Raw genomic sequence first — 22,969 nt, forward strand, 5'->3', positions numbered from 1 at the left:
TAACAATGTGCCAAAGCAACACTGAAGACAGTGAGCAAGAGAGAAAAACAGAGGAGACATGTCTTTTATCAGTACTTTTAGAGTAGAAGAAAAGCTTTAAGGCACTTCTTTAAGTCATCTTTCAGGGACTGGATATCATTTTAGCAGGAGTGAAGGAATATTAAGAGTGCATTTTCACATATATTCAGTTTACATGAAGAGATCACAGTTAACAAAAATATAACTTAACTAAATAAGCTAACTCAGTTGTATAGATTTAATAATATCACACTAAAGGTTCTACTTGTGGAATAAATCTTTTCACCTATTTATTATAGTGTAATATTTTGTATTGTATAAATGTTGATGCTTATTTTTATTAGAATTGAGTGAAATAATAAAGTGAGTTATATGTTCTGCAGTAATAAGAAACACAAGGAATGCGTGAAAGTATAAAAAGGTACAGTGGATATGCGTTCGGTTCCTGTTAGGACGTTAGAGCCGCTTGAACGTGCCGATGGCGCTGTTGCAGTTGGGGCAAAAGTGTGTCACATCCTTCAGGCCGTCCACACAGAATGGGATCAGGCAGCATCCATATATACAGCTGAGCACAGGAACATAAAAAAAACAAACATACATCCTGAGCAAAAGAGACACAATGCATCGCTTAAGGAACTGTATTTATTTCCAGATGTATAAATCTTACCCAATAATGCACAGGCCTGCACAGACCAGCCAGGCCATGGAGCCTGAATTGTGCTCCAGTCGAGTTACTACAGTCTGAGCACACACAGGGCAACACGTCTGCGCTGGAACGTCTCCAAACGAAGTCGGCTGCACGTACACCGTCTGCACTGAAACTAACCCACAAGACCAGGGATCAGGACCAGGAATATCCAGCACATTGTCACGGATAAATCAACAGGCTTTTTTTTATTTGTATGAGTTGGAGAGATGAAGGAAAAATAAATGCTTCAGCAAAGCAACATGACTGAACGCAAGAAAGCTATTTAAAGGAGTTACCACGATGGCAGGTGTTCATGCCGCAACCAAAAAAAAAAAAAGAAAAGAAAAGAGTTACTTACACAAGAGAGAGAGAGAGAGGGAAGGAACGAATGAAGAGAGAGAGGGTATTGAAAACACAACACAAAAGTCTAAGCTGAAAACTGGTTCCTAAACTATATAGCAAAATTAAATGATTTGATTAAAACCAGAGGAAATAGATTGGAAAGAGATTAATCTATCGAATCAAGATCACAGGAAGTAAGACATCTGTGTGCAGAGTGAGGCAAAACCACAGCATGGTTCTCTATGTTGCGGTGAGACAAACCGCAATACAAGGCGACACGAAAACAGAAGTCATTTCACACGTCAGAAGGTAAATGAACAGAAACGAAAGTTTCTTAACTTAAGTTTATAACTTTCACACCGGCACTAATTCACTGAGCTCAGTAATAATAAGCTATAACGTATGTGTAAATAAAATACGATATTCTCTCTGCACTCTGGTGTTATGCGTTGTGTTCAACTGCTCTTTATGTTTACATTTACGCCGAGTCTGACATGGGAAAAGCACAAACAGCTGAAAAAGAGTTGATTGATAGGGGAGATAGATAAGGCCCCTCCCAGCTAACTGTCCTGTCTCTGACGTCTGTGGCATTCCCGTTGTGACACCGTCACGATTACACCATGTTACAGCAAACATCTGACCGTTTTCAGATGGTCGTTGTGTGTAGGAATGTTTTTTATAAATGAGGTCTACTACTGTAACCTCTAACTTAGTCTTATGTTTCTATTTTTTTTTTTTTTTTTTTTTTTTTAAACCCTCAGCTTTTATCTTGTACATCTTATCAGCGTTAACATAGTTAACCTGAGCTTTGGCAATGGTACAAATGTTCCTTTCAGTGTTGACACACCTAAGAATTCAAAGTGAGTTAGAAATAGAAAAGGGAAGTGAGTGAATGATGTAGGTAGAGGAGCGAGTGAGTAAAGGAGCGAGGTAGTGAGGAAGTAAGTGAGTGAGGTAGTGAGTAAAGGTGTGAGGTAGAGAGTAAATGAATGAGGGAGTGAGTAAGTGAATGAGGTAGTGAGGGAGGAAGGAAGGAAGGGAGTGAGGTAGTGTGTGAGCATGTGAGGTAGTGAGTGAATTATTTAGTAAGGTAGAGAATGAGGTATTTAAAAAAGTGAGTGAGAGGATGCATGAGTGATTGTTGTGTGTGTGTGTGTGTGTGTGTGTGTGTGTGTGTGTGAGAACGAAAGAGATAAAAAGAGAGACTCCTCACCCACAGGTGGGCTTGCCATAGGGGGTACAGGTTGAGGTGGCTGATACATTGGTGCATAAGCCTGTGCTGGGTAAGGAGCTCCAGCTTTGTAGACTGGAGGTTGAGGAGCCGCAGTGCCTTGTGGGTACTGGGGTCCTGCGCTCATAGCTTCGGCATAAGAAGGCGGCTGAGCTGCAAACCCCACCGGTACACTGGGCTCTAGAGGAGGAGCACTCGCCATCGGGACAGTCTGGAAACACACACACCCATCATCATCATCATCATCATCATCATATACACACTGTATGTTACACATGTTAGCGAAAAAGCTTTTATCAATGCCTTTACGTCGCCATTATCACTGCCACAAACACAAGCAGTCAAAACGAAACTTAACCAAAACCGATGGATAATGATATCTCTGTAATAATATGATTCTAATAATAACTATTGTACTTACGCTTCGTGTAATCTAAACTCACAGGACGGATTTAAGGTGTTTTTTCTGGAAATCCAGCAGAAGACTAATGTGACATTTCCGAGGCTTCTGGCGTTTACTGAGGTTCCGTGTTGAGTCACGTGGTTTCCAGCACCGACAATGAAGCTCCTCCTCCTACACCAAACACTATTTTTTATATAACCCGAGGCTTTAATAAACAGATAAAATATTATTACTCACACTTAAACAATGCTCTTGTGGTATTTTAACGCCTGTGGATTTATTTTACAGTTCAACCAGACTACAGAATTTTTTATTTCCTCTGGAATGGAGACATTACACTATAAACCGCGCTGTTGTTGTTGTTGTTGTTGTTGTGTACACGTGTTTACAGTTACAGTTGAAACATGTCTATATATTTACTGATGTTTGTGCTGTCCTAAAATATATTTCAAAAGCAACGGTGTATACTTTAAATGATTAAACTGCAAAACAACATGTGCACAAGAAAAGTCTAAGATAATAATCTAATTTGTTCAATTTTTAAAAAAAAAAAAAATTATAATATTCATTCCAAATCTCTATGGATAAAACATTCAATTGTGAGCCTTCACAAAACTGTGGAAGGACACCGTTGTTTAGGATGTCTTTGTATGCTGAGACATTACAGTTTCCTTTCGCTGGAACTAAGAGACTCAACCCCTGTTCCAGCTTGATGATGAACCTGAGCACAAAGCACAGAGGTCCATGAAGACATGGTGTGGAAGATCTGGAGTGTCCTGCACTGAACCCTGACCCTGACTCAACCCCACCGACTGAACCCCAGACCTCCTCACTCTTACATCATCAGTGTCTGATCTCACTAATGCTCTTGTAGCTGAATGATCACTAATCCCCACAGTCTCGCTCCAACATCAAGTGGAAAACCTTCACAGAAGAGAAGAGTGGCGATTATTATAACTGTGAAGAGAAATAAATCGGAAATGGGATGTTCAACATGTACATATGGGTGTACAGGGCACTAGAGTTCTTTCACAATAAAACTTGGCAAATCCTGGACCATAGTTAGTGCATTGTCCTGCAGGAACAGGTTTATTATAAATAATGCTACAGCATGTACGAATATTCTATATAATTGTGTCCTTCTAACTTTGTGGTACTGGCTTGGGGAACAACCGCATATGGGTGTAATGGTAGGGTGTCCTTTGGCCATATGGTGCATTGTGCATATGGATGATGAATAAGATGTATATGGACACATACGTTTCTGCTTTTCCTTCCAATGGGTTGTTTTATCGTCTCTTTTGTTAAAAAAAAATTGCGAGAGCTTCAAACCTGCTCTGTGATCACACTGGGAGAAGAGCAAAGCTTAATTTAATGACCATTTCCAAAATCCTACAGGAGCACCACAGGGATATTTCTGTTCCTCTGTGAGGTGAGATCATTCACATGATGCTATGGTACCAGGATGGCTTCCATTCTGTGTTTCTCATTTCCTAGGACCCACATATGAGTGTGATGATCAGGTGTCTGCATACTTTTGGCCATATTTTACACCATTTCACCTTCATTTTAATCAGAAGCACATGAGAGCACGTGAGCTTGCCTAACGGATATGCACAAATGTAGCGTGTGTGTGTAAACTCTTCTGCTGTTGGTCAGAGCGCATGCCAGTATTTGATTGGCTGGGTGCAGACTCGCAGCTGTGATCTCACTTCCTGTCAAGTGACAGCTCAGCTGCTTCCTTGTAATTTTTTTGTTTGTTTGTTTTTTTTCTGAGGAATGTATATGTTATCGACACTGTCTGTTTTTTCCGTAATACAGTCTGCTCCTTGATAACACTCCTCGACGGAAACGGTGCATCTGTTCGGGATCATGTCCTCTTCACAGCACTTCCGGTTGCTTCATGAAGCTTGATGATACGGTGAGTGTCCGCTTCTCCATGGCATGGTGTGTAAAGGTGATGAATGCATTGCTGTTCAGGGTTATTGTGCAGTAGTTGCAGGTGTTACAGAGTCGGGGAGTTTCCGTTCTGCTTTTGCGCAAACCATGTTGCCGTTTTTACTGATTTTGGTGATGAGGATGCTGCATCACATGAACCACAACTGCGCTGTAGACTGATTCCCTGGAGCTTTCATTTCCATAACGCCTACATAAATCATTAATCTCTTCTAATAAAGAGACAGTTGTTATACTCTAACAACAACAATACTGGCTATGTGATTGCTTTATTATTTAAATCTTTAATAACGGTTCATGTAACGTTCTTGTGCTGCATTCGACTAGATCTCGTAACTCGTAACTCGTAATTCCTGTTATCTTATTAGAGAGGAACAAGGTAAACGCCCCCTCAGGAACTCTCCCTAATTCCGCTTGTGACGTCAATCCAACATGGCTGCCCACAGCCCTACTCAATAGTAAACAAAGTAGGCCAGAAAGATGCTTGAATCTTTGCCAAACATCCATCCATGCATCTATTTATTATACCCGCTTTATTCCTAATTAGGGTCACAGGGATCTGCTGGAGCCTATGCCAGCACACATTGGGAAAAAGGCAGGGGTACACCCTGGACAGGTCACCAGTCCATCACAGGGCCACATATAGACAGACAACCACACACACACTCATACTCTTCCCTATGGGCAATTTAGAATTACCAATCAACCTAATGTACATGTTTTTGGACTGTGGGAGGAAACCGGAGTAAACCCACTCAGGCACGGGGAGAACATGCAAACTCCACACAGAAAGGCCCCTCTTTGCCAAACAGTTACCAGAAATTTTTAATCACACTGTTGTATAGAATGTTGTTCTATGCTGTAGCATTAACATTTCCCTTCACAGGAACTCAACCCCTGTTCCAGCATGACAATGCCCCTGTACACAAAGCACAGAGCTCCATGACATGGATTGAGAAGGTTTGAGTGGAAGAACTGGAGTGTCCTGCACTGAGCCCTGACTCTGACTCAACCCCACTGAACACCTTTGGGATGAACTTTAACACCGACTGAATCCCCAGACCTCCTCACTCTTACAACATCAGTGTCTGATCTCACTAATGAACACCTTATATAAGCTCATTATAACAGCAAATCTTGAATGGGATTGTTCAACTATTGCATATGAGTACTTTTCTGGTGATGATGCGTCCACAAACCTTTGGCCATTTAGTGCAGCACTTCTTACTGTTAAATTAGTCATGCTGTATATTGCTTTACAGATCCATGTGGATAAATGTATAACATTAACTATACAGTTTGGTGATATAAGGAGGAAAATATACATATAGTTAGCTTATTGGTAACAGTTCATAACAGATCATGTTTTTTCTTCACGCTATGTTCTTGAATGCACGGGGGCCAAAAATGATCCAGAAAAAACTGCCAATTCTATGTAAATAAAGGGATGGGATTTAGTGAACGATGTGATATTAGAATAAATGTCATGTCATTATGCTGCACAGATTGGATACAGATACACTATATTGCCAAAGGTTTTGGGACACCCCTCCACATCATTGAATTCAGGGTTTGGGCTTGGCCCATTAGATCCAGTTACCCAACAGAACACCTCTGGGATGAATTAGAGCAGAGACTGTGAGCCTGGCCAAAACGGGGACGTCTGCCTTTACATGAACATGAATGTAATATGGAGTTGTCCCGCCCTTTGCAGCTATAACAGCTTCAACTCTTCTGGGAAGGCTTTCCACAAGGTTTAGGAGTGTGTTTATGGGAATTTTTGACCATTCCTCTAGAAGCACATTTGTGAGATCAGGCACTGATGTTGGACGAGAAGGTCTGGCTCGCAGTCTCCGCTCTAATTCATCCCTAAGGTGTTCTATGGGGTTGAGTTCAGGACTCTGTGCAGGCCAGTCAATTCCTCCACACCAACCTCACTCATCCATGTCTTTATGGACCTTGCTTTGTGCACTGGTGTGCAGTCATGTTGGAACAGGAAGGGGTCAACAACTGTTCCCACAAAGTTGGGAGCAAGGAATTGTTCAAAATGTCTTGGTATGCTGAAGCATTATGAGTTCCTTTCACTGGATCTGGGGTCAAGCCCAACCCCTGAATTCAAGGATTTGGTGGGATGTCTTAAAATGTTTGGCAATATAGTCTATATTTAAATAAACAGTGACAAATGCTAATTTTACTTTAGCATGAATGCTGCTGCATCTTTCCTTTACTTCACCTGAAACAGTATGTCATTTTGCTTCATCAGATTCTTTAAGATCTGAAGACCAGGAAGATCACACTGTACCTGGACCAATCGCAGGAATCTTAAAGCTCGTGTAAGACTGAATTCTCCTCTACAGAGAAAATGTCGATAATGGACCACAGCCCCACCACTGGCGTTGTGACCATCATAGTGACCCTGATCGCCATCGCCGCTCTGGGAGCGCTGATCTTCGGCTGCTGGTGCTACCTGCGGCTGCAGCGCTACACTCAGTCCGAGGATGAGGAGAGCATCGTTGGTGAGGGCGAAACCAAAGAGCCTTTCCTCCTGGTCCAGTACTCGGCCCGTGTTCCTCGGCCAGATCATAAGAGCAAACTTGCTCCTACAGGCACCGAGAGTCACAGCTAATCATTCTCTTCAGAAAAACCTGCTGCTTGTGGGAATGGGGTTGATTCACGGAGGGATCAAATTTCTTTGTTCTTTTTATACATTACAGAACGTATAGCACTTCTGTTACCATCCTGTTGTAATGAGAACTGGGTTCAGATCAAAAGCAGAACAAAGCTAACGCATGTATTTGTCCAGCTGCTTGTAAAAGTCTCCTTGAATGTTCTTTGTACTTTGTGGTAGTCCAGTGGAACCCTGTTATAATGTGAAACTGGTACATTTCTGTTTTTTATTTCTTTTTAATATACATTTATTTATCTGCTGGATTATGTTCTTGGCTACAGAAACCTTTTATTTGTGCTGTTTTAGAAGAACTCTAGTTTCAGCCAGAGCTGGCTCTGGTGTAAAGCCGCTATGTGCACATGCTCGATAGAGAATTATTGTGTATTAGTTCAACAATCCATTTAATGTGTCAATTAAATCCGTCGTGTGTTGTCGTAGTATGTGAATTTAAGAGCTTTCAAATGCACACACAGTCTCGGATGTGCCGTCGGAAAGCTGTGTGTGTTCATAGTGAAGGGTTAATACTCTCTGCTGTCTCATTTTTTAGCACGGAAATTAGATTCGTGTTTAATTTCTACACATGGCGGTAGATGCTGATGGAGCTCTGATCTGCTAAGAAGCCATCCTGAACGGACGCCAGTGACCGGGTGTCAGTGTGTGGAGATACACCAGGAAGACCCCCAGAGGTGATCGTTGCAGTGGCTGAGCACATTGCTCCATATGGATTTAGATGAGGTCTCTTAAAGGATATCTAAATATTTTTTATAAGTCTTTCACTATTTTGTCATGCTGAAATTGACATGCGTATCTTTGTGAGAAGTCGTGAATTTACTGTATGAGTGAATAAAGTGTGATTTGTGTGTGAACTTAATCTATTAAGGGTTTTATTTATATAGAGTTGTATTTTCAGGGATTGGTTCAGCTCCAGGTAGAAAAACACACCAGTGAGATCGAATTATGATCAAATCACTCGAACCGTGTCCGGAGGTGGTCAGAGGTGTACAGCTGTGCAGATATATGTACATATACACCGATCAGGTATAACATGAGCAGTGAGAGGTGAAGTGAATAAGCCTGATGATCTCCTCATCATGGCACCTGTTAGTAGGTGGGATATATTAGGCAGCAAGTGAACATTTTGTCCTCAAAGTTGATGTGATAGAAGCAGGAAAAATGGACAAGCGTAAGGATTTGAGAGAGTTTAATGAAGGGCCAAATTGTGATGGCTAGACCACTGGATCAGAGCATCTCCAAAACTGCAGCTCTTGTGGGGTGTTCCTGGTCTGCAGTGGTCAGTATCTATCAAAAGTGGTCCAAGGAAGGAACAGTGGTTCTTGACAGGGTCATGGGCCTTCAAGGCTTATTGATGCACATGGGGAGTGAAGGCTGGCCCGTGTGATCCGATCCAACAGACGAGCTACTGTTGATCAAATTGCTGAAGAAGTTAATGCTGGTTCTGATAGAAAGGGGTCAGAATACACAGTGCAGGACGGGTCAAGGCTGTTTTGGCAGCATAAGAGGGACCAACACAAAATTAGGCAGGTGGTCATAATGTTATGCCTGATGAGTGTATACATCCACATTGCCTTTATAATGTGAGAAAACTTTATTAATCCCAAAGTAAATTCTTTATTAAATGCTAATCTGATCTTTCAGATATGACACTGGCAGGACAGAGAAAGGCCGTGTTTATTAATAAAAGAAGCACACTGAGTGAGGAGGGTTGCTTTGTGCGCGAGTTACACGTGCACCTGGTCATCTGTTCATCTATTCAGTAACACGTGCATTGTCCTGGTCAGAGGCATTGTGGCTTAACTTAATCATTTCTAAAGGAACTAACCTTGAGATAGAATTTATCAAGTTTATTACACAGTATTGTGTGGGGAACAAACAAGTGACCGCAGGCAGGATTGGTCAGGGTTTCTGAGGAAATAAAAACAGCCAGGTTTGCAGTTTCCAGACTTACACTTTTTAAGGAAACCAAAACCAGCAGCTGCTTAGAAAGCCTCAAGTCTGAGCTTCTTCCAGTCTAGGGGAAATAGTTTATCCAGTTAGGGGAATAGTTTAGTGCTGCTTAAATTCTAACAATTTGCAGCAACATTCTTGGGGTTTAAAGGAAGTGGATGTTTTTTAGTTTAGCTGTAAATTGCAGCCACTAAATGGTAATGTTATAGAAATGATTATTAAACCACTGGATAGTGTTCTGTATTATATTCCATGCTGATGTTAACTTCTTATACATGGACAGTGGCAGCAGTGGCATCTGCTGGTGACTCAAAATAAACCAGTTTAATTGGCAGGGCTAGTAATCAAGTCAAAAACGATTTCTTCGTAGTCAGCAACCCTATCTGAAGCTTATACAGGAAACACTGGCACTCTGTACTAAAGTCTCAGTAAGCGACACTTATACACTCACACCTAGGGGCAATTTAATACAGACAATCTGCCTACTGGCACAGTGGGAGGAAACTGGAGAACACAGACATGGAGAGAACATGCTCAGGATGTTTCAGCAGCCCAGGACTGAACTGGGATAAATCTTGGGGTTTAGTGTGGATCATTTCACTTGTGAGGAGACCATCTCAACAAAACAACAGTTAATAAACAGATGTCTATCTTTAAAACTGGCTGATTAATATCGATTGACAAACAGAGCCTGGAATATAACCTCAAACATGTAAAAGAAGATATCCGTTCTGTGTGAAATCAAGTCGCAGTTCTGAGGTTCTCAGCTGATGGTTCAGTGATTAGATTACAGTTTAATGTTAAGAGGAAAAATAATGACCAAAATGAATTCAGGAGAAAAAACAAAGAATTAGAAACATGTTCCGTTTTATTCATACATTAGTCTGGATCAGTCAAGCAGAGAAAAAGAAAAGAAAACAAAACAAAATCCATCTCCCAGCTGCTGTGACTCAGGGTTCAGGGTTCAGATCTATATGCTCCCAGGCACTGAAGCATCTTTCAGCAAGGACCTCGAACGAGATATTCCTAGGTGTTTCGTTTTGGGTGGGGGGGCAGGGGAGAAAAGTAAAAGTAACCGGACAAAAGCCGCTTGACAGGAGGCTCGACGAAGTGAACAACACTAAAGACACAGCGCAATGCCGTGATTACGTCAGAGACTCTGTGGAAAAACTCCTTGAACCCGGATCATGATTTATATATTAAATTATATTTAAAATATAATCTCAGAAAATATCTGACTGGAGGCTAAGATACTGAAGGAACTGCTTGGCTGAACAGACGCTGGCCCTTTTGTAGGTCTCGTGGGGGTCTAGAGATCCTGGATTTTTAGGAGTAACACTTTTCATCGACATACCTAAAGTACTGGTCTTATAAAAATAACCATTTCTCTTTTTAGACATTATTAAAACATGCAAAAACAATGCTATAATTCAGTGTTGCTTCCTCACACCGCGAGTGTCATGGACATTAAACAGGATGTTCATATTAAATACTGAGAACTGTTACAGACCATATCAGTGATTTACGCAATGTCAAGTGTGGAGTGATTTCTTTCTTTATAGCAGGACGAGGCATTTATGAGAGTGATGTGGCATTTACACTGACGGTACCGAGTGTTATGGAAAGAAGATTGTGTTTAAAACATTACGTAAAGGTCAGACAAACAAGGCAGTAAAACACGCTTTTCTACAGTGAGAGGTGTTTGCTCGTTGCCAAGCGAAACATACACTACCTGTGTGTGTGTTTCCATAGCAATAATAATAATAATAATAATAATAATGACTAAAAGAAGGACGAAAGTGCAGCACCTCAAGGGTTCATTCTTACTGACTGCCTTACACGCGAAAGTATAAACATTACTGCGTAGTAACAGCACTGGCGCTGAATCAGAACAGAAAAAAAGGGAAATTCAAAAAGCTAGAAAACATTTCCATTTTTAGGCTCAAAATGATCAAAGAAACAACAGAGCTGCTTACTCTCAGTTGCTGCTTAAGCTTTATCGTTGCTCAGGCTCCTGTCACATGACAGATATATAATAATAATAATAATAATAATAAACTACCAGAAATGATAAACAGGATAATTCAAAATCTAACAGCAGGGAATAAAAAATAATGATGAAGCCAGGAAATAAATAAAAAGAAATAGTCACTGCAAATTAAAATATATATGAGGAGAATCCAACCCAAGAGCCTGTTGTGATCATGTGATCAAATATAATTCTATTAAATCATTTATACTGTATTCTTTCTTTCTTTGGTGTCTTTGGCCTGCCTACAAGTTGATGGAATCTGTTAAGAGGCCCGTTGTTTAACACTTACTGAGCTGGAACAGGAAACATTATGTGTTTGTTTGTTTTTTTTTTTTACTCTGTGTTAAAATGTTAAAATGTACGCAGCCATAGTTTAGCAGAACGTGCTAAATAAACCAGCTCCGTGTTTTACCCTTAACATCAACCAGAGGAAAAAAAAAAAGAGGGCTGTGTGCGCTCTCTCTCTAACTGAAGCTTGTCCGCTTCAATACTGCATCCCTGACACGTCATTCTCAAAACATCTCTGGCACGTTTTTCAATTCATTAATGAAGTTTACTTAATGTCTTTAAGCAGAAAACTATATTTGCCAAAGTCGTTATCATTGGGCGATATCAAGTGATCGTTTCGGGCTTTGGCAAGTTTCATCAAAAGAAATTCTCTGCGGTCCATCCATTCCTTCAGCTCCTCCTCGCCGTGGGCCATGGTGCACCTCTCTCCATCAGAGCACGTGCCCTTGAGGAACCTGCACCCGGCAAAGACACTTATCAAATACACGTCCAGGATTTTATAGTAGTATTATAGTAATATTGTAGATTTGAAGCGAACTCACCGATCACAGACTTTGAAAACCCCTGTAGGGAAGCGATACTGCCAGCCGTTCTGGTCGTCCTCCGAGTTGAACATGCGGTCCTTATGCTTCTCTGAGGTGATGTGCTGCTGCCACTGTTTCTCACTGTTGCAGTTCTTCCCACACAGCCAGCAGTGGTTACCAGCCTGGAGAGAAGACAAATGTTCATCAGGAGCTGTGATGAAGAGAGAGCCTGAAATGCCTGCGACAGAAATAACTACACTGATACCGTGATGATAAATCATGTTACACAGGAGATTTATCTTCTTCCTGTTCTGGGATTTGCTTTTCCTTCCATTGTAGTACATCATATTTAGGAATAATTGGTGGAATAACAGAAATTTTTTAGCAAATATACAATCTGGGGTTGTTCCTTTACCACTTCCTCTGCGTAGTCTGTAGGCATGTGAATTTGCTTCCCATTCTCCTTTCTCGAGCTCTCGTCACTACTGCCTGGCTTCTGAAACTGAAGCCAACTCTCATAAAGCTGCTCCATGTCTGCAACTACACACACACACACACACACACACACACACACACACACACACACACACACACACACACAGGCAGAGAGAGACAGTTTGGTTGAGTTCAAGAGTTGGTGAAACTGTAAATCCCGTGACAATTTTTAATTTGTATTTGTCCTCCACATAAATGTACACACACCTTTACTAAAAGACTGATATATCTGATAGAACTCACTGGATGGACATGTATCAGAATTCTTTAAAACCTAATAAGGATAACAGCTGAGTTTCTGGACTTACTATTGTTATCTTTCATATAGGTCCAGAGATCTTTCTCCTCCACGCTGTGGGCAAAAGTGCAGTTCCCAATATACTGGCATTTCTTACCCGCAGCCACGTGCAGGCAAATCTGAAGAGGGGAAAGGAGAAGGCATGCAAATGTTACATGATAGATAAATGACATCTGAATTTGTTGCTTGTTGTGTTTTGAGCTCATCGCTGCTGTAAAGCTCACCTCAAACTGAGCAGGTGCAGGCTTCCTCGTAGGGAGAGGGCGCACTTCTATCCACTTCCTCCTTTCCACCGAGCTCACCAGAACCACTCGTCTATCTTTGGACCAGCTGGAAAAAAAAGAAATAAACAAAATCAGACACGATTTCGTCAAAACTAAAACTTCTTCCACTCCTTAAAACTAGTTTGTATTCTGTTGTCCAAAAGTCAAAAACTCACGGGTGTCTGGCTTTAGCGCTGCAGTACTTCTTCTGCTTGTCAGGCTCAGTGAGCTGACCGTTCCTCCAGCATTGCCCACACACAAACTGCAGTTTAAGATTCGGAGGTCCGAACTTCAGGACGGCCTGCAGCTCCTGAGGAACATGACACGCGGGGAAAGTCCGGTGTTGAAGAATACAAACACGTTCCCGGTTTAATCAGAATGACAGAAGTGTTAAAAATGTCACCTGTTCTTGTGAGCTGTGCTCAATATTCCACAACCTCTTTGCCTCCTGGACAATCGCTTCATGTGTAATACCTGTTGTTAGATATGAATGAATTAATCAATACATGCAGGTCATCTCGTCTAAGTTTTATTACTGCGACACCAAGCCGTGGACTCGCCTTGCTCACGCTGCATTATCCACACTTGGAGCTCGATGAAGCTGTGGGCGAAGAAGCAGAAATCCTCTCTCTGGCAGCCGTAGCGCACCGCGTGCCGACACAGATCCAGCTGGCACTGCAGATGGTATTGGCGAATTTTGGAGTACTTCAGCGTAGGGTTCCTCAACAGATGAACGAGGCACCTGATGAGGAAAAAAACGTTTGATTGCGTGAGATTGCCGGGAATTATGATGAAGACACAGACGGCATCGGCACCAGAACTATGAGAAGAGATGCTTACTTATTCTGATCAAACCCATGCGGTTTCACTTGATGAGAGCAGACACCGGGTTTGCTGATTTTTCTTGGTTTGTGATCAAAGCACACCTACAAAATCAGGTCACACTCATTAGCCGTCTTAAAAACATCAAAACACATGCTTTACTCAGGCAACAGAGCAGGAATGTTGACACTGGGTGCGTCTCAATCGGCTCTCTAGCTCCCTACGTGGTGAATCAGTATACAGTGTACTTGAGTTAAGGGCGCTGGTGAGGACGCCGACTCATTCATATTCTAGATATAATTTAGAAATCTCAAAGGACAATGTCACATTAACGTCTCATGTGATAACAGGAACCGGTTTTAAAACCCGGGCCCAAGTTCACTGCCATGTGGCGTCCTTTCAAAAATTATCCTTAAAACCAAGCATGTGTCTATAAGTGGACAAACTGATACTGAGGTCAGGTTTTGCTTTAATTAATAAATGCGCTATGTGTCTCCTACCACAACACAGTAAATTTGAGTTATTTATTTATTCATTCATTTTATGAAGAAGGAAGCTGCAAATAAGTGGAAACAATATGAATTCATGGTGCTGAATGAAGTTTGTATCTGCCCTGTAGGTTGTTTTATTTATTTACTATTAATTTCTAGCAAAGGATCGACAGTTGCAACAACCCTACAAAGTGTAAATTAAGAGTGTGACATTAATTGGAACCCCATTTAATACTGTTAATAACAATTAAAAAAAACACACATATTTGTAGTTAGTTGCAGACATGCAAAGCATTCTAAAGCCAACATCATCACATGAATGATCTCACCTCACAGAGGAACAGAAATATCCCTTGGTGCTCCTGTAGGATTTTGGAAACGGTCAAATTAAGCTTTGCTCGGCTTCCGCTCGGATCACAGAGCAGGTCTCTGGAGATTAAGCCCTTGCGCTCCAGAGTCCAGACATCGATTTCTTCTTGGCAGTAAGCAAATGTGCAGTGACCAGGGTACTTACATTCTTCTCCATTAGCGACATCTATAAACAAATGAGCAAAAGAGGAGACGGTAAAAAACAACCAATTAGCTCCATGAAGAAAGTTACAGTGGAAGAACTGGAGTGTCCGGCACTGAGCCCTGACTCTGACTCAACCCCACTGAACACCTTTGGGATGAACAGGAACACCAACTGAACCCCAGACCTCCTCACTCTTACATCAGTGTCTGATCTCATTTATGCTCTTGTAGCTGAATGATCACTAATCCCCACAGTCACGCTCCAACATCTAGTGGAAGAGTGGAGCTGATTATAACAGCATAGAGGAATAAATCTGGAAGGAGACGCTCAACAAGTACATGTCATGAGTGTAAAGGTCAGGTGTCCACAAACCTTGTGCCATACACTGAATTTCATTGTCTTTGGCCCCATCATTAAGCAGACATCTTCCTAATTATTTTGCATGTACTTTAAGTTGCACATACAAAAGTGATGGAGTAAAAGAAATAAAAGAGAAGAATAGCACTGAGAAGAGTGAACATGAGTCATGGTTTGGAGAAGCAGCTGAAACTTGTCGCTTTCCTTCTTAAGAAGGTTTTGATGTTGCAAGATAGGTTCAAGGATGAAAGTTTCAGTTTTAGCTCTAAAAGTGGTTTCAAGGCATCAACCCCGCCAGCAGACAGTTACAGAAGAAAATATTTAGAATCACATTATACAGGGTCACTCAGATGAAGACTGGTTCCCTTTTGAGTCTGGTTCCTCTCAATGTGTCTTACTAATATTGTCGAAGGATGATTTTCCTCACTGTTGTCACTTCTGGCTTCCTCATTAGAGATTAAATAATACATTTATAAAGTTTATAAATTAAAGAATCATTATTAGGGAAGACATCTAATTCAACTGACAATGCTTTGTATGGAATCAGGTGTGTAACTGCTTGTATGAACGCGCCTTTGGATGAAAGCAAAGTGGTTTGAAAGGAAAGCATGGGACTGAGGAGAGAAGCTGGACTTCTCTGGGGGCAAACAAAAAACAAAACCAAACCAAACTCTAGTGATGGTCAATCTAGAACGTTAATACAAAAACAAATGCTTTCATCCTACTGGGAGTAGTGCAGCGTGGGAAGGGAAGGGAAGGCAAGGGAAGCCTTTGGCCTCAATGGCAATTGAACCCTTCAAATACTTACCTTTTGAAAAACGAAGCCCAGACATATTTATACCTGGGTAACTAATATGCAAGCATTTCAATTATATTGAATGTAAAAGAATGTGAGTATCAGTAAGTATCAAATAACATTTCAAACTCATTAACAGTTTACATCTCACCTTTGCAAATATAATAAAGCCCCATGTACTGATTTTTAGTAGGTCTCGGTCGAATCAATTTCCACGTCGGATTCTCCGAGTGTTTGATTCTTCCCATGAGCAAATCTTTCCTACATTTATGGTCATCGTTCTGATAGGAGTAGTCTAGTACCCCGGGACCTGCAGGTACAAAACAGTTATGAGAGTGATGTGTTCTGTGAAACCACTGTACAACAAAGCTTGACTGCATGCTCTTACCGGTTTTAACGTAGCACATAGAGCAGGCTTGTTTAAACTCATGGCTTTCAGCGAGTGGGTTCATGGAGATATCTGTCTGCTGTGGAAGCTCCTGCACATAAATGCTGCTTTCTGGCATGCTGTACTTCATTCCCAGGGGTTGTATTGGGGGCAAGGTTCTCTCGCTGCTGCCCATCTGAATGCAAGAATGTTTAAAGTGCATGCCGATATCGTTAAACAAATTCCATGCTGAATTTCCATGAGAGAGGAAAAAAAACAACAAAGAAAACAAAAAACAAGAGAGAAAGCACTCACCATAAAAGAATGCTGGCTGAAACCTGTCTCCAGCGGAAAGGCTGGTTCTGTTGCAGTTTTTGGAAAAAGAAAGCAGATTAGCTAATGTGACTATTAAGAACTGTAAACTGTCAAAAGAGGGCATTAAAATGCTTGAGAACTTTATACAGAACCTAGCTGACTTCCTGTAAATTCCCCAAAAATACAGGGTGCACGAAAAAGTCAAAATTAAGCATGTGTAGTTTTACCCTTACTCGATGCTGTATAGTAAAAGAAACCACATGACTGTACAGACGCCTATTTTGCCCTATCTAGGTCATAAATGGAATAATACACACTTCTCATGAACCCTGGTATGTGGTGCAGGCATCAGTATATATTGCTGGTGGACAAAATATTTAAAAAATTGTTTTGAGTAGCTCTGCACAGTACAGTGATATCATATTACATTATAATGAGAAAATATATCATGATATGTATTACGTTGGGTTTAAAGTTAAGGGATCAAGTCTTAATATTTAGGAGCAATGCATTATGGGTAATGTAGTTTGGGGTGAGGGTTGAGGCCGAGCGTGTGTGAGGCACCGAGATAATCAACCAACATAACACGTATACATTTACAAGATAAAGCAACACACCTGGCTGGGAATCTGAAATGGACAAGCTGTCCAGCGAATCCAGCTGCGAGGAGAAGGTGTCCAGGCCGAAGGAGTAGCTGGATGCGCCGGGTTTGTGATACGGTGCAGGCAGAGTCACGGTGCACTGTGGAGTCATGAGTATGAAGGGGTGCGACTGAAGAGATGAGGCCATCGAACTGGAAGTACCGATACTGCTTGTTAAGGGAAGGGGATCCGTCACTGTCGGAATGCCCTTAAAGGGGTAACAAAGTTTAGTTTATTTATAAACATTATATAAAATGTTATAAAGGTAACAGAATTATTACCAAAATCAAAACGGTGAACGCCGTACATTAACTTTTTGAATACTGTACTTTAACTTCCTGTCACGTTTCATAGATTAGTGTGGAGTAGGATGCCAGACCATGTGGTTATTATGAAAATAAGCCATGACAAGGTGGTGCAAATATGAAGCAGAGTTACCTGAAGAGTGCATGGTCTGAAGTGTGTTACAATTCCACAGATTTACAATTTTCATATGTTAATGAGTGGAACATCACACACTTTAAACATATTATAGATAGATATAGAGTGAGCCTAATGTTGTGGACTGTCTGAAAGACAAGTTAGTACCCCAAACCTCTCTCTTTCTCTCTCTCTCCCCCATCCACCCCTTTCCCCCTTTCCTCTCACCCTCTCCTTCATCCCCCACCCAAACCCCTTATTCCCTTTCCCCCCCACGATCCCTCTCTCTCTTTATACCTTGACCCAACCCTACTATTACCCTTCCCTCTCACCCTGGCCTTCACCCCCCCAACCTTGTACCCTTCCCTTCTGCTCCCCCCCGCCCTCCTCATGCTTGCTATATTTCGTATATTTCATGGCAAAAAACATCCGCTTCACCATTTTTTTTTGTTTATCAAACATTTACCAAGGGAGGGTCAGCTGGAGCTGCTTTATCCAGCAGTTCATCCAGATCATCTCCTAAAATCTCTCCATCCAAGTCTAGCTGTGAAAAAGAATCGTTGGGCTTGGATCCATTTACTGCAGGCAGAGCCAGAGGAACAGGCTCAGGGTTTGGCAGCTCAGCAGGGGTTACGCTGGATATTATATGAACAGGTACAGGCTGAGGTTCCACTTCAGTTGTCTGACTCCCAGGTGGACACACTGGCATGTTAACTGGCAACAAAGCGCCAGCAACTGGAGGAAACGAACACTCATCTGAGAAACAGAGAAAGAGATCATTCAGTCATTGGCCTCGGGGGGTGAAAGGGGTTATCATCTGACAGCAAATAAATAAAAATCAATTTTACCTATTTCAATGTCTTCTACAGAAGAGCTCTGAGAAAACTGTCAAGACAAAAAACAAAAAACAAAAACTGTAGTTGGTATAACATTCAATTAAAATAATGTAAACAAATCAAGATGATTATTCATACCTTTTCATTTGTTGCTCCTGATGCACTGGGTCCAGATAAAACGTTTAAGGCAGGCTATTTATTTATTTAAAAAAATAAATAAACAAAACAATAAAATCAGAATTAGAATTTCAGTATATTTCAGAATGAATGTCAAAATATTAAGTTCAAATCCCGTTGCATAATAAATATCCCAGAGTACCATAACCCTAACTTTTCCTCTAGTCCCTTCTCTTCTTATATAACCTTAGACAAGTTTCTGGCCAGAAAAGGAGATGTTCTGAAGACTGTATACAGTGTAGAACCTAAATGTCTCAAATTCAATGTTATGCACTTTATAAAATTTACAAAATATCCCATTGGACCTCTAAACCTTTCTCCAGAACCCAAAAACGTTCAGTAGAGCTAGGCTATATGACGATATACTCAGGATATTGTAATCAATATGCTTTTCTGAGATATCATGACACCTTTATTAAATTTAGAACAAACTCACTAGAAGCAGCTGATGGGACATTACAAATGTTGCTTAATTTTTAAATTGCACAAATTGTCATTAGTTCACAAATAATACCTTATTTTTACACCTCAAAAATAAACATACATTACATTTATTTACTACGAATAAACAAATGTATTACTATTGATACAGTCTTTAAAAATGCAACAAGCGAAACTATAAAGCATGCTGCATTTGGTGCATCAAATTTTGCTTTTAATATATACACACACACACACACACACACACACACACTCACAGAAACACGTAATCATTGTTGAAGTAAAATAACATTTCAGACTGTGCTGCCATATAGAAATACTACACACCCCGTAGTGGTGATGACCCCTCACTTCCTGGGGTTTATAACTGACATTAACAGCACTGACCTTCATTCCACACATAATAAATAACTCAATATGTAACGTACCTTGCCTCTGACATAGGCTTTACGGATTTTCAATCCTAATATTTTGGCAAGCTCCTGTGTCAGTTCAATCACTCTGGCATCCTATAAATTGCATTAGAGAAAATATATAAATAGAAAAGCAATAAAAAAAATGTTATAAAGATGTTCACTAGGAAAGTGTAAATTGAGCTGACCTGAGGCACTGCCATGGAGCATTTAGCAACTACGTCGTAGGCCTCCTGGTGTCTCCCCAACTCTTTAAGGCATCGGGCTTTCCTATACTGTGCTCTGTAATTGTTTTCATTCAGCTGGAGAGCTTGCTCACAGTCCTCCAAGGCTTGGTCATGGTGGCCCTACGAGACAACCCACAAAAATGCAAAAATGACGCCTACATGCTGAACTTAAACTCGGGATCTGTAACAGCCGTCATGCTGAACGTGGCACCACTGTGGCAGACGTGTGTACTCACAATGTGTATGTAGGCTGCAGCACGGTTAGCATGGAGCCTCTCCCTCGTTTCACAAGGTATGTTGATGTATTCCGATTCTGCGTATTCGGATACGCCGAGAGCCTCGGTGTAGAGCTCGACAGATCGTGCCCAGTCTCCTTCACTGAACACATCGTTGCCCTCCCCGAACAGATTCCTCACCAGGTCCTGAAGAAACAGCTGTGAAAACCCATACATAAAACGTTAAACCAATAATAGTGAGCATATCAGAATGGATGAAGTAGTTGGAAGGGAGGCTACAAACCTCATAATCCTGCTCAGAGCCATTGAACGGGAGGGTAGACCTAGAAAAGAAACGGATGGATTTAAATCAAGTTCACAGACGAATATATTTGAATACATTTGATTAAACGTGAGCTGAAATGACCTTTTGGACTACCACACTTAATTTGTCTCTGGCTATAATGTATATTGTGCATAATTCTTTTGTACCAATTAGAAAACAAAATATACAACCAGCGGAACAGAACTTTAGTGTTAACACTCGGCTTAACATGAAATACCAATTACAAGCAAGATGTTGCTGACGCATTGCAGTTTCATATTGATGCTACAGGATCCTTCCATTCTTGCTAGTTTCTGTAGATCCCCTTTTCGTTCTTACATAACCAACTAGCAGCACACATTAACCTATCAATCATCAAGCATATCGTGGGCTTTACGAATTCTAAAGAAAAGGGAATCACATTTTTCGTCATCGATCATGATTCTCATTAACAACTCGATCGATTTTGAACAAAACAATCCATACATTTATTATTCTTTATAATACCTTGTTCTATCTGAATACTCACTTCTGATTGGCTGGAAGGTGTGTATTCAAACTGTTGAATGAACAGGTAGCATTTAATCAGTTTAATCACTATTCTAAATTGATGTGCTGCCTATAAACAAGAGTATCATAGGAGTTACAGTTACATACAGAGCGAGACATACTGCAAACATTTAATAATGACCTTACTTAACTAAACTGATCGTTTAACTTATATGGTGATTATGGCAATTTTGTTCAATGAAAAGTACAAAAGGTTATTTAATAGAGTTCAATATTCAGGAGACAATGTAAAAGAAGTGTTTTAAATGAGTACATGTAAGATTTATACATTTACATAAGATAAATGTAAGAGTAAATTTAAGTGTGTTTCTTCTCAACAAAAGTCACTGTATGGGACAAGGGACATTGATGCTCACTCACAGTTCAGATCTCTGATGTTTTCCCTTTTTTCCTTTCTGTAGATTTTCTATGCTTCAAATACAGATTACATGAAGTCTTAATGTGCAACATCTGTAGTCAGTGGTGAAAGGGAATAAGGAAATATTGTGCACAGTCAGGGGCTGGTTGGACGGGAAAACAAACCCAGGCCGTAGTCGTGAGAGCACGAAAGCCCAAAACACTAGTCTTCCGTGGACTAGCAATAAACAAATTGTTCAGCGATTTCCAAAATCATCTACAGTAAATGACAGGCATGATGGCAGCATGCCTCAAGGCATGTCGTGTCCTATGTTCACACCCACTAGACCTCATATCCGATACCTGTTCAGCTTTCCAGGCCAACATCAGCTCTGATCCCTAACACCGGCAGGTTGTCTACATTAGAACCTGAATTGGTTATGGAGCAAAATGGACTCACTGGATGAACTGCAGACCTTTCTCAATACTCTGCCACCGGCTGCTTCGGTCCTGACACACTCCTGACATGTTCCCATGCGTGTTAGGAACTTCACTTTACAGCAGAACCTGTAATACAGGACAATTACAGAATTATTTTTCTGTAAACAGGTGCGTAAGCAGAAATCAAGTAAGTACGAAGACATTGTTTAAGGCACTTCCTGGTACAGCCTCTGACGTCACGAGGTACAGGTTTGCTAGCTAGCAGTCTGGATAAATAACTTCACTGTAACGTCTCTACATAAAAGCTGGGTTGTTTGTTGTTTGTAATAAAATGTATATAAATGCTTACTCATGTCACTGAAGTTATTTATGGAATAAAATATGTGTGAACAATGTGTTTGTATCGGTGACTAATCCAGGGAGTTGACTCGGACAGGCCATGCTAATATGATGCCTTCTGGAAATTTACCCATCATGTGCTTTTCAACTTGAAACCAAAACTAGATACAGAACATTAAATCACGACTTAACTTTTAATCTTTCAGCCATTTACACCTTGTGTATTTTGTGTTGTTTACCCAATGCTAACACACAATAAGCGCTGCTATTGATCCAGAAATGGCCATGGTGTTTAATGTTAGCACGTCATAGGTGGTGCGCGGGTTTATTTATCTGAATTAAACTTATCAAACATGTTCGTTTTAGCTTTCCAGACATCTAGAAAAGCATGACTAGGTATTAGCATTTTTAAGCAATACTGAAATCCTGTGCAGAATAAAAAGTTAAGCTAAGCGAGCTCCAGCTTTCATTAAGAATCGCACGGTACGGTTTGAACACTTGTGCTGTTTTGACTCACCTTAATGAAGTGCCTAAAAATAAAAAATGATTTCTTTATAAACCGAAAGGAATATAGTTGTAATATTCCAACACAGTTCCCTCTGGAATCAGTCAACGTGTTGACACGCGCTGGTCTTTATGTGTACTGTGACTCTCCCTACATTTGAACTGCGCCATCTACTGAACACAGCCAATAGCAGGAGTTACTGTATGTGTCGTTCTAAAAAGAGTCGACTCATTGAACCGACTCGTTCAGG

General features: G+C 40.9%; 3 protein-coding genes across 4 annotated transcripts; 1 reads left to right on the forward strand and 2 right to left on the reverse strand.

The window, feature by feature from the left end:
• Window positions 1–48: 48 nt before the first annotated feature.
• On the reverse strand, window positions 49–2,850 carry litaf (lipopolysaccharide-induced TNF factor). The gene is made up of 4 exons (XM_058378308.1): window positions 2,701–2,850; window positions 2,262–2,490; window positions 686–839; window positions 49–583 (listed from the first exon to the last, which is right to left on the reverse strand). Exons 2-4 carry the CDS (start codon window positions 2,479–2,481, stop codon window positions 475–477), a joined length of 483 nt encoding a protein of 160 aa, XP_058234291.1. The 5' UTR covers window positions 2,482–2,490; window positions 2,701–2,850; the 3' UTR covers window positions 49–474.
• Window positions 2,851–4,394: 1,544 nt separating this feature from the next.
• snn (stannin) lies at window positions 4,395–8,156 on the forward strand. The gene is made up of 2 exons (XM_058378310.1): window positions 4,395–4,603; window positions 6,902–8,156. Exon 2 carries the CDS (start codon window positions 7,001–7,003, stop codon window positions 7,262–7,264), a length of 264 nt encoding a protein of 87 aa, XP_058234293.1. The 5' UTR covers window positions 4,395–4,603; window positions 6,902–7,000; the 3' UTR covers window positions 7,265–8,156.
• Window positions 8,157–10,121: 1,965 nt separating this feature from the next.
• zc3h7a (zinc finger CCCH-type containing 7A) lies at window positions 10,122–22,888 on the reverse strand. Of its 2 annotated transcripts, XM_058378001.1 has the most exons (24): window positions 22,732–22,888; window positions 21,895–22,001; window positions 21,058–21,087; window positions 20,508–20,547; window positions 20,225–20,422; window positions 19,950–20,108; window positions 19,777–19,857; window positions 18,869–18,922; window positions 18,743–18,779; window positions 18,361–18,650; window positions 17,451–17,682; window positions 16,834–16,880; window positions 16,540–16,714; window positions 16,303–16,461; window positions 14,814–15,019; window positions 14,012–14,097; window positions 13,732–13,913; window positions 13,575–13,645; window positions 13,348–13,481; window positions 13,133–13,238; window positions 12,919–13,027; window positions 12,531–12,655; window positions 12,134–12,297; window positions 10,122–12,046 (listed from the first exon to the last, which is right to left on the reverse strand). In XM_058378001.1, exons 2-24 carry the CDS (start codon window positions 21,960–21,962, stop codon window positions 11,857–11,859), a joined length of 2,943 nt encoding a protein of 980 aa, XP_058233984.1. In that variant the 5' UTR covers window positions 21,963–22,001; window positions 22,732–22,888; the 3' UTR covers window positions 10,122–11,856. The 2 variants fall into 2 exon arrangements, with proteins under 2 accessions (XP_058233984.1, XP_058233985.1); XM_058378002.1 differs by lacking the exon at window positions 21,058–21,087.
• Between the last annotated feature and the right edge of the window lie 81 nt (window positions 22,889–22,969).

Source organism: Hemibagrus wyckioides, linkage group LG24 (assembly GCF_019097595.1).
Source record: "Hemibagrus wyckioides isolate EC202008001 linkage group LG24, SWU_Hwy_1.0, whole genome shotgun sequence".
In the NCBI taxonomy this organism is placed as follows: domain Eukaryota; kingdom Metazoa; phylum Chordata; class Actinopteri; order Siluriformes; family Bagridae; genus Hemibagrus; species Hemibagrus wyckioides.

What these genes read in the sequence shown, in the direction of transcription:
- litaf (XM_058378308.1), bottom strand. Translation starts at nt 2,481, where the DNA reads ATGGCGAGTGCTCCTCCTCTAGAGCCCAGTGTACCGGTGGGGTTTGCA. An exon ending in TATGGCAAGCCCACCTGTGG is followed by an intron (nt 840 to 2,261) that starts GTGAGGAGTCTC and finishes CTTGTGGGTTAG; the next exon opens with TTTCAGTGCAGACGGTGTAC. An exon ending in GCAGGCCTGTGCATTATTGG is followed by an intron (nt 584 to 685) that starts GTAAGATTTATA and finishes TCCTGTGCTCAG; the next exon opens with CTGTATATATGGATGCTGCC.
- snn (XM_058378310.1), top strand. Translation starts at nt 7,001, where the DNA reads ATGTCGATAATGGACCACAGCCCCACCACTGGCGTTGTGACCATCATA.
- zc3h7a (XM_058378001.1), bottom strand. Translation starts at nt 21,962, where the DNA reads ATGTCAGGAGTGTGTCAGGACCGAAGCAGCCGGTGGCAGAGTATTGAG. An exon ending in AAAGGTCTGCAGTTCATCCA is followed by an intron (nt 21,088 to 21,894) that starts GTGAGTCCATTT and finishes TTCATTCAACAG; the next exon opens with TTTGAATACACACCTTCCAG. An exon ending in AAGCCTATGTCAGAGGCAAG is followed by an intron (nt 18,923 to 19,776) that starts GTACGTTACATA and finishes ATAAATAAATAG; the next exon opens with CCTGCCTTAAACGTTTTATC.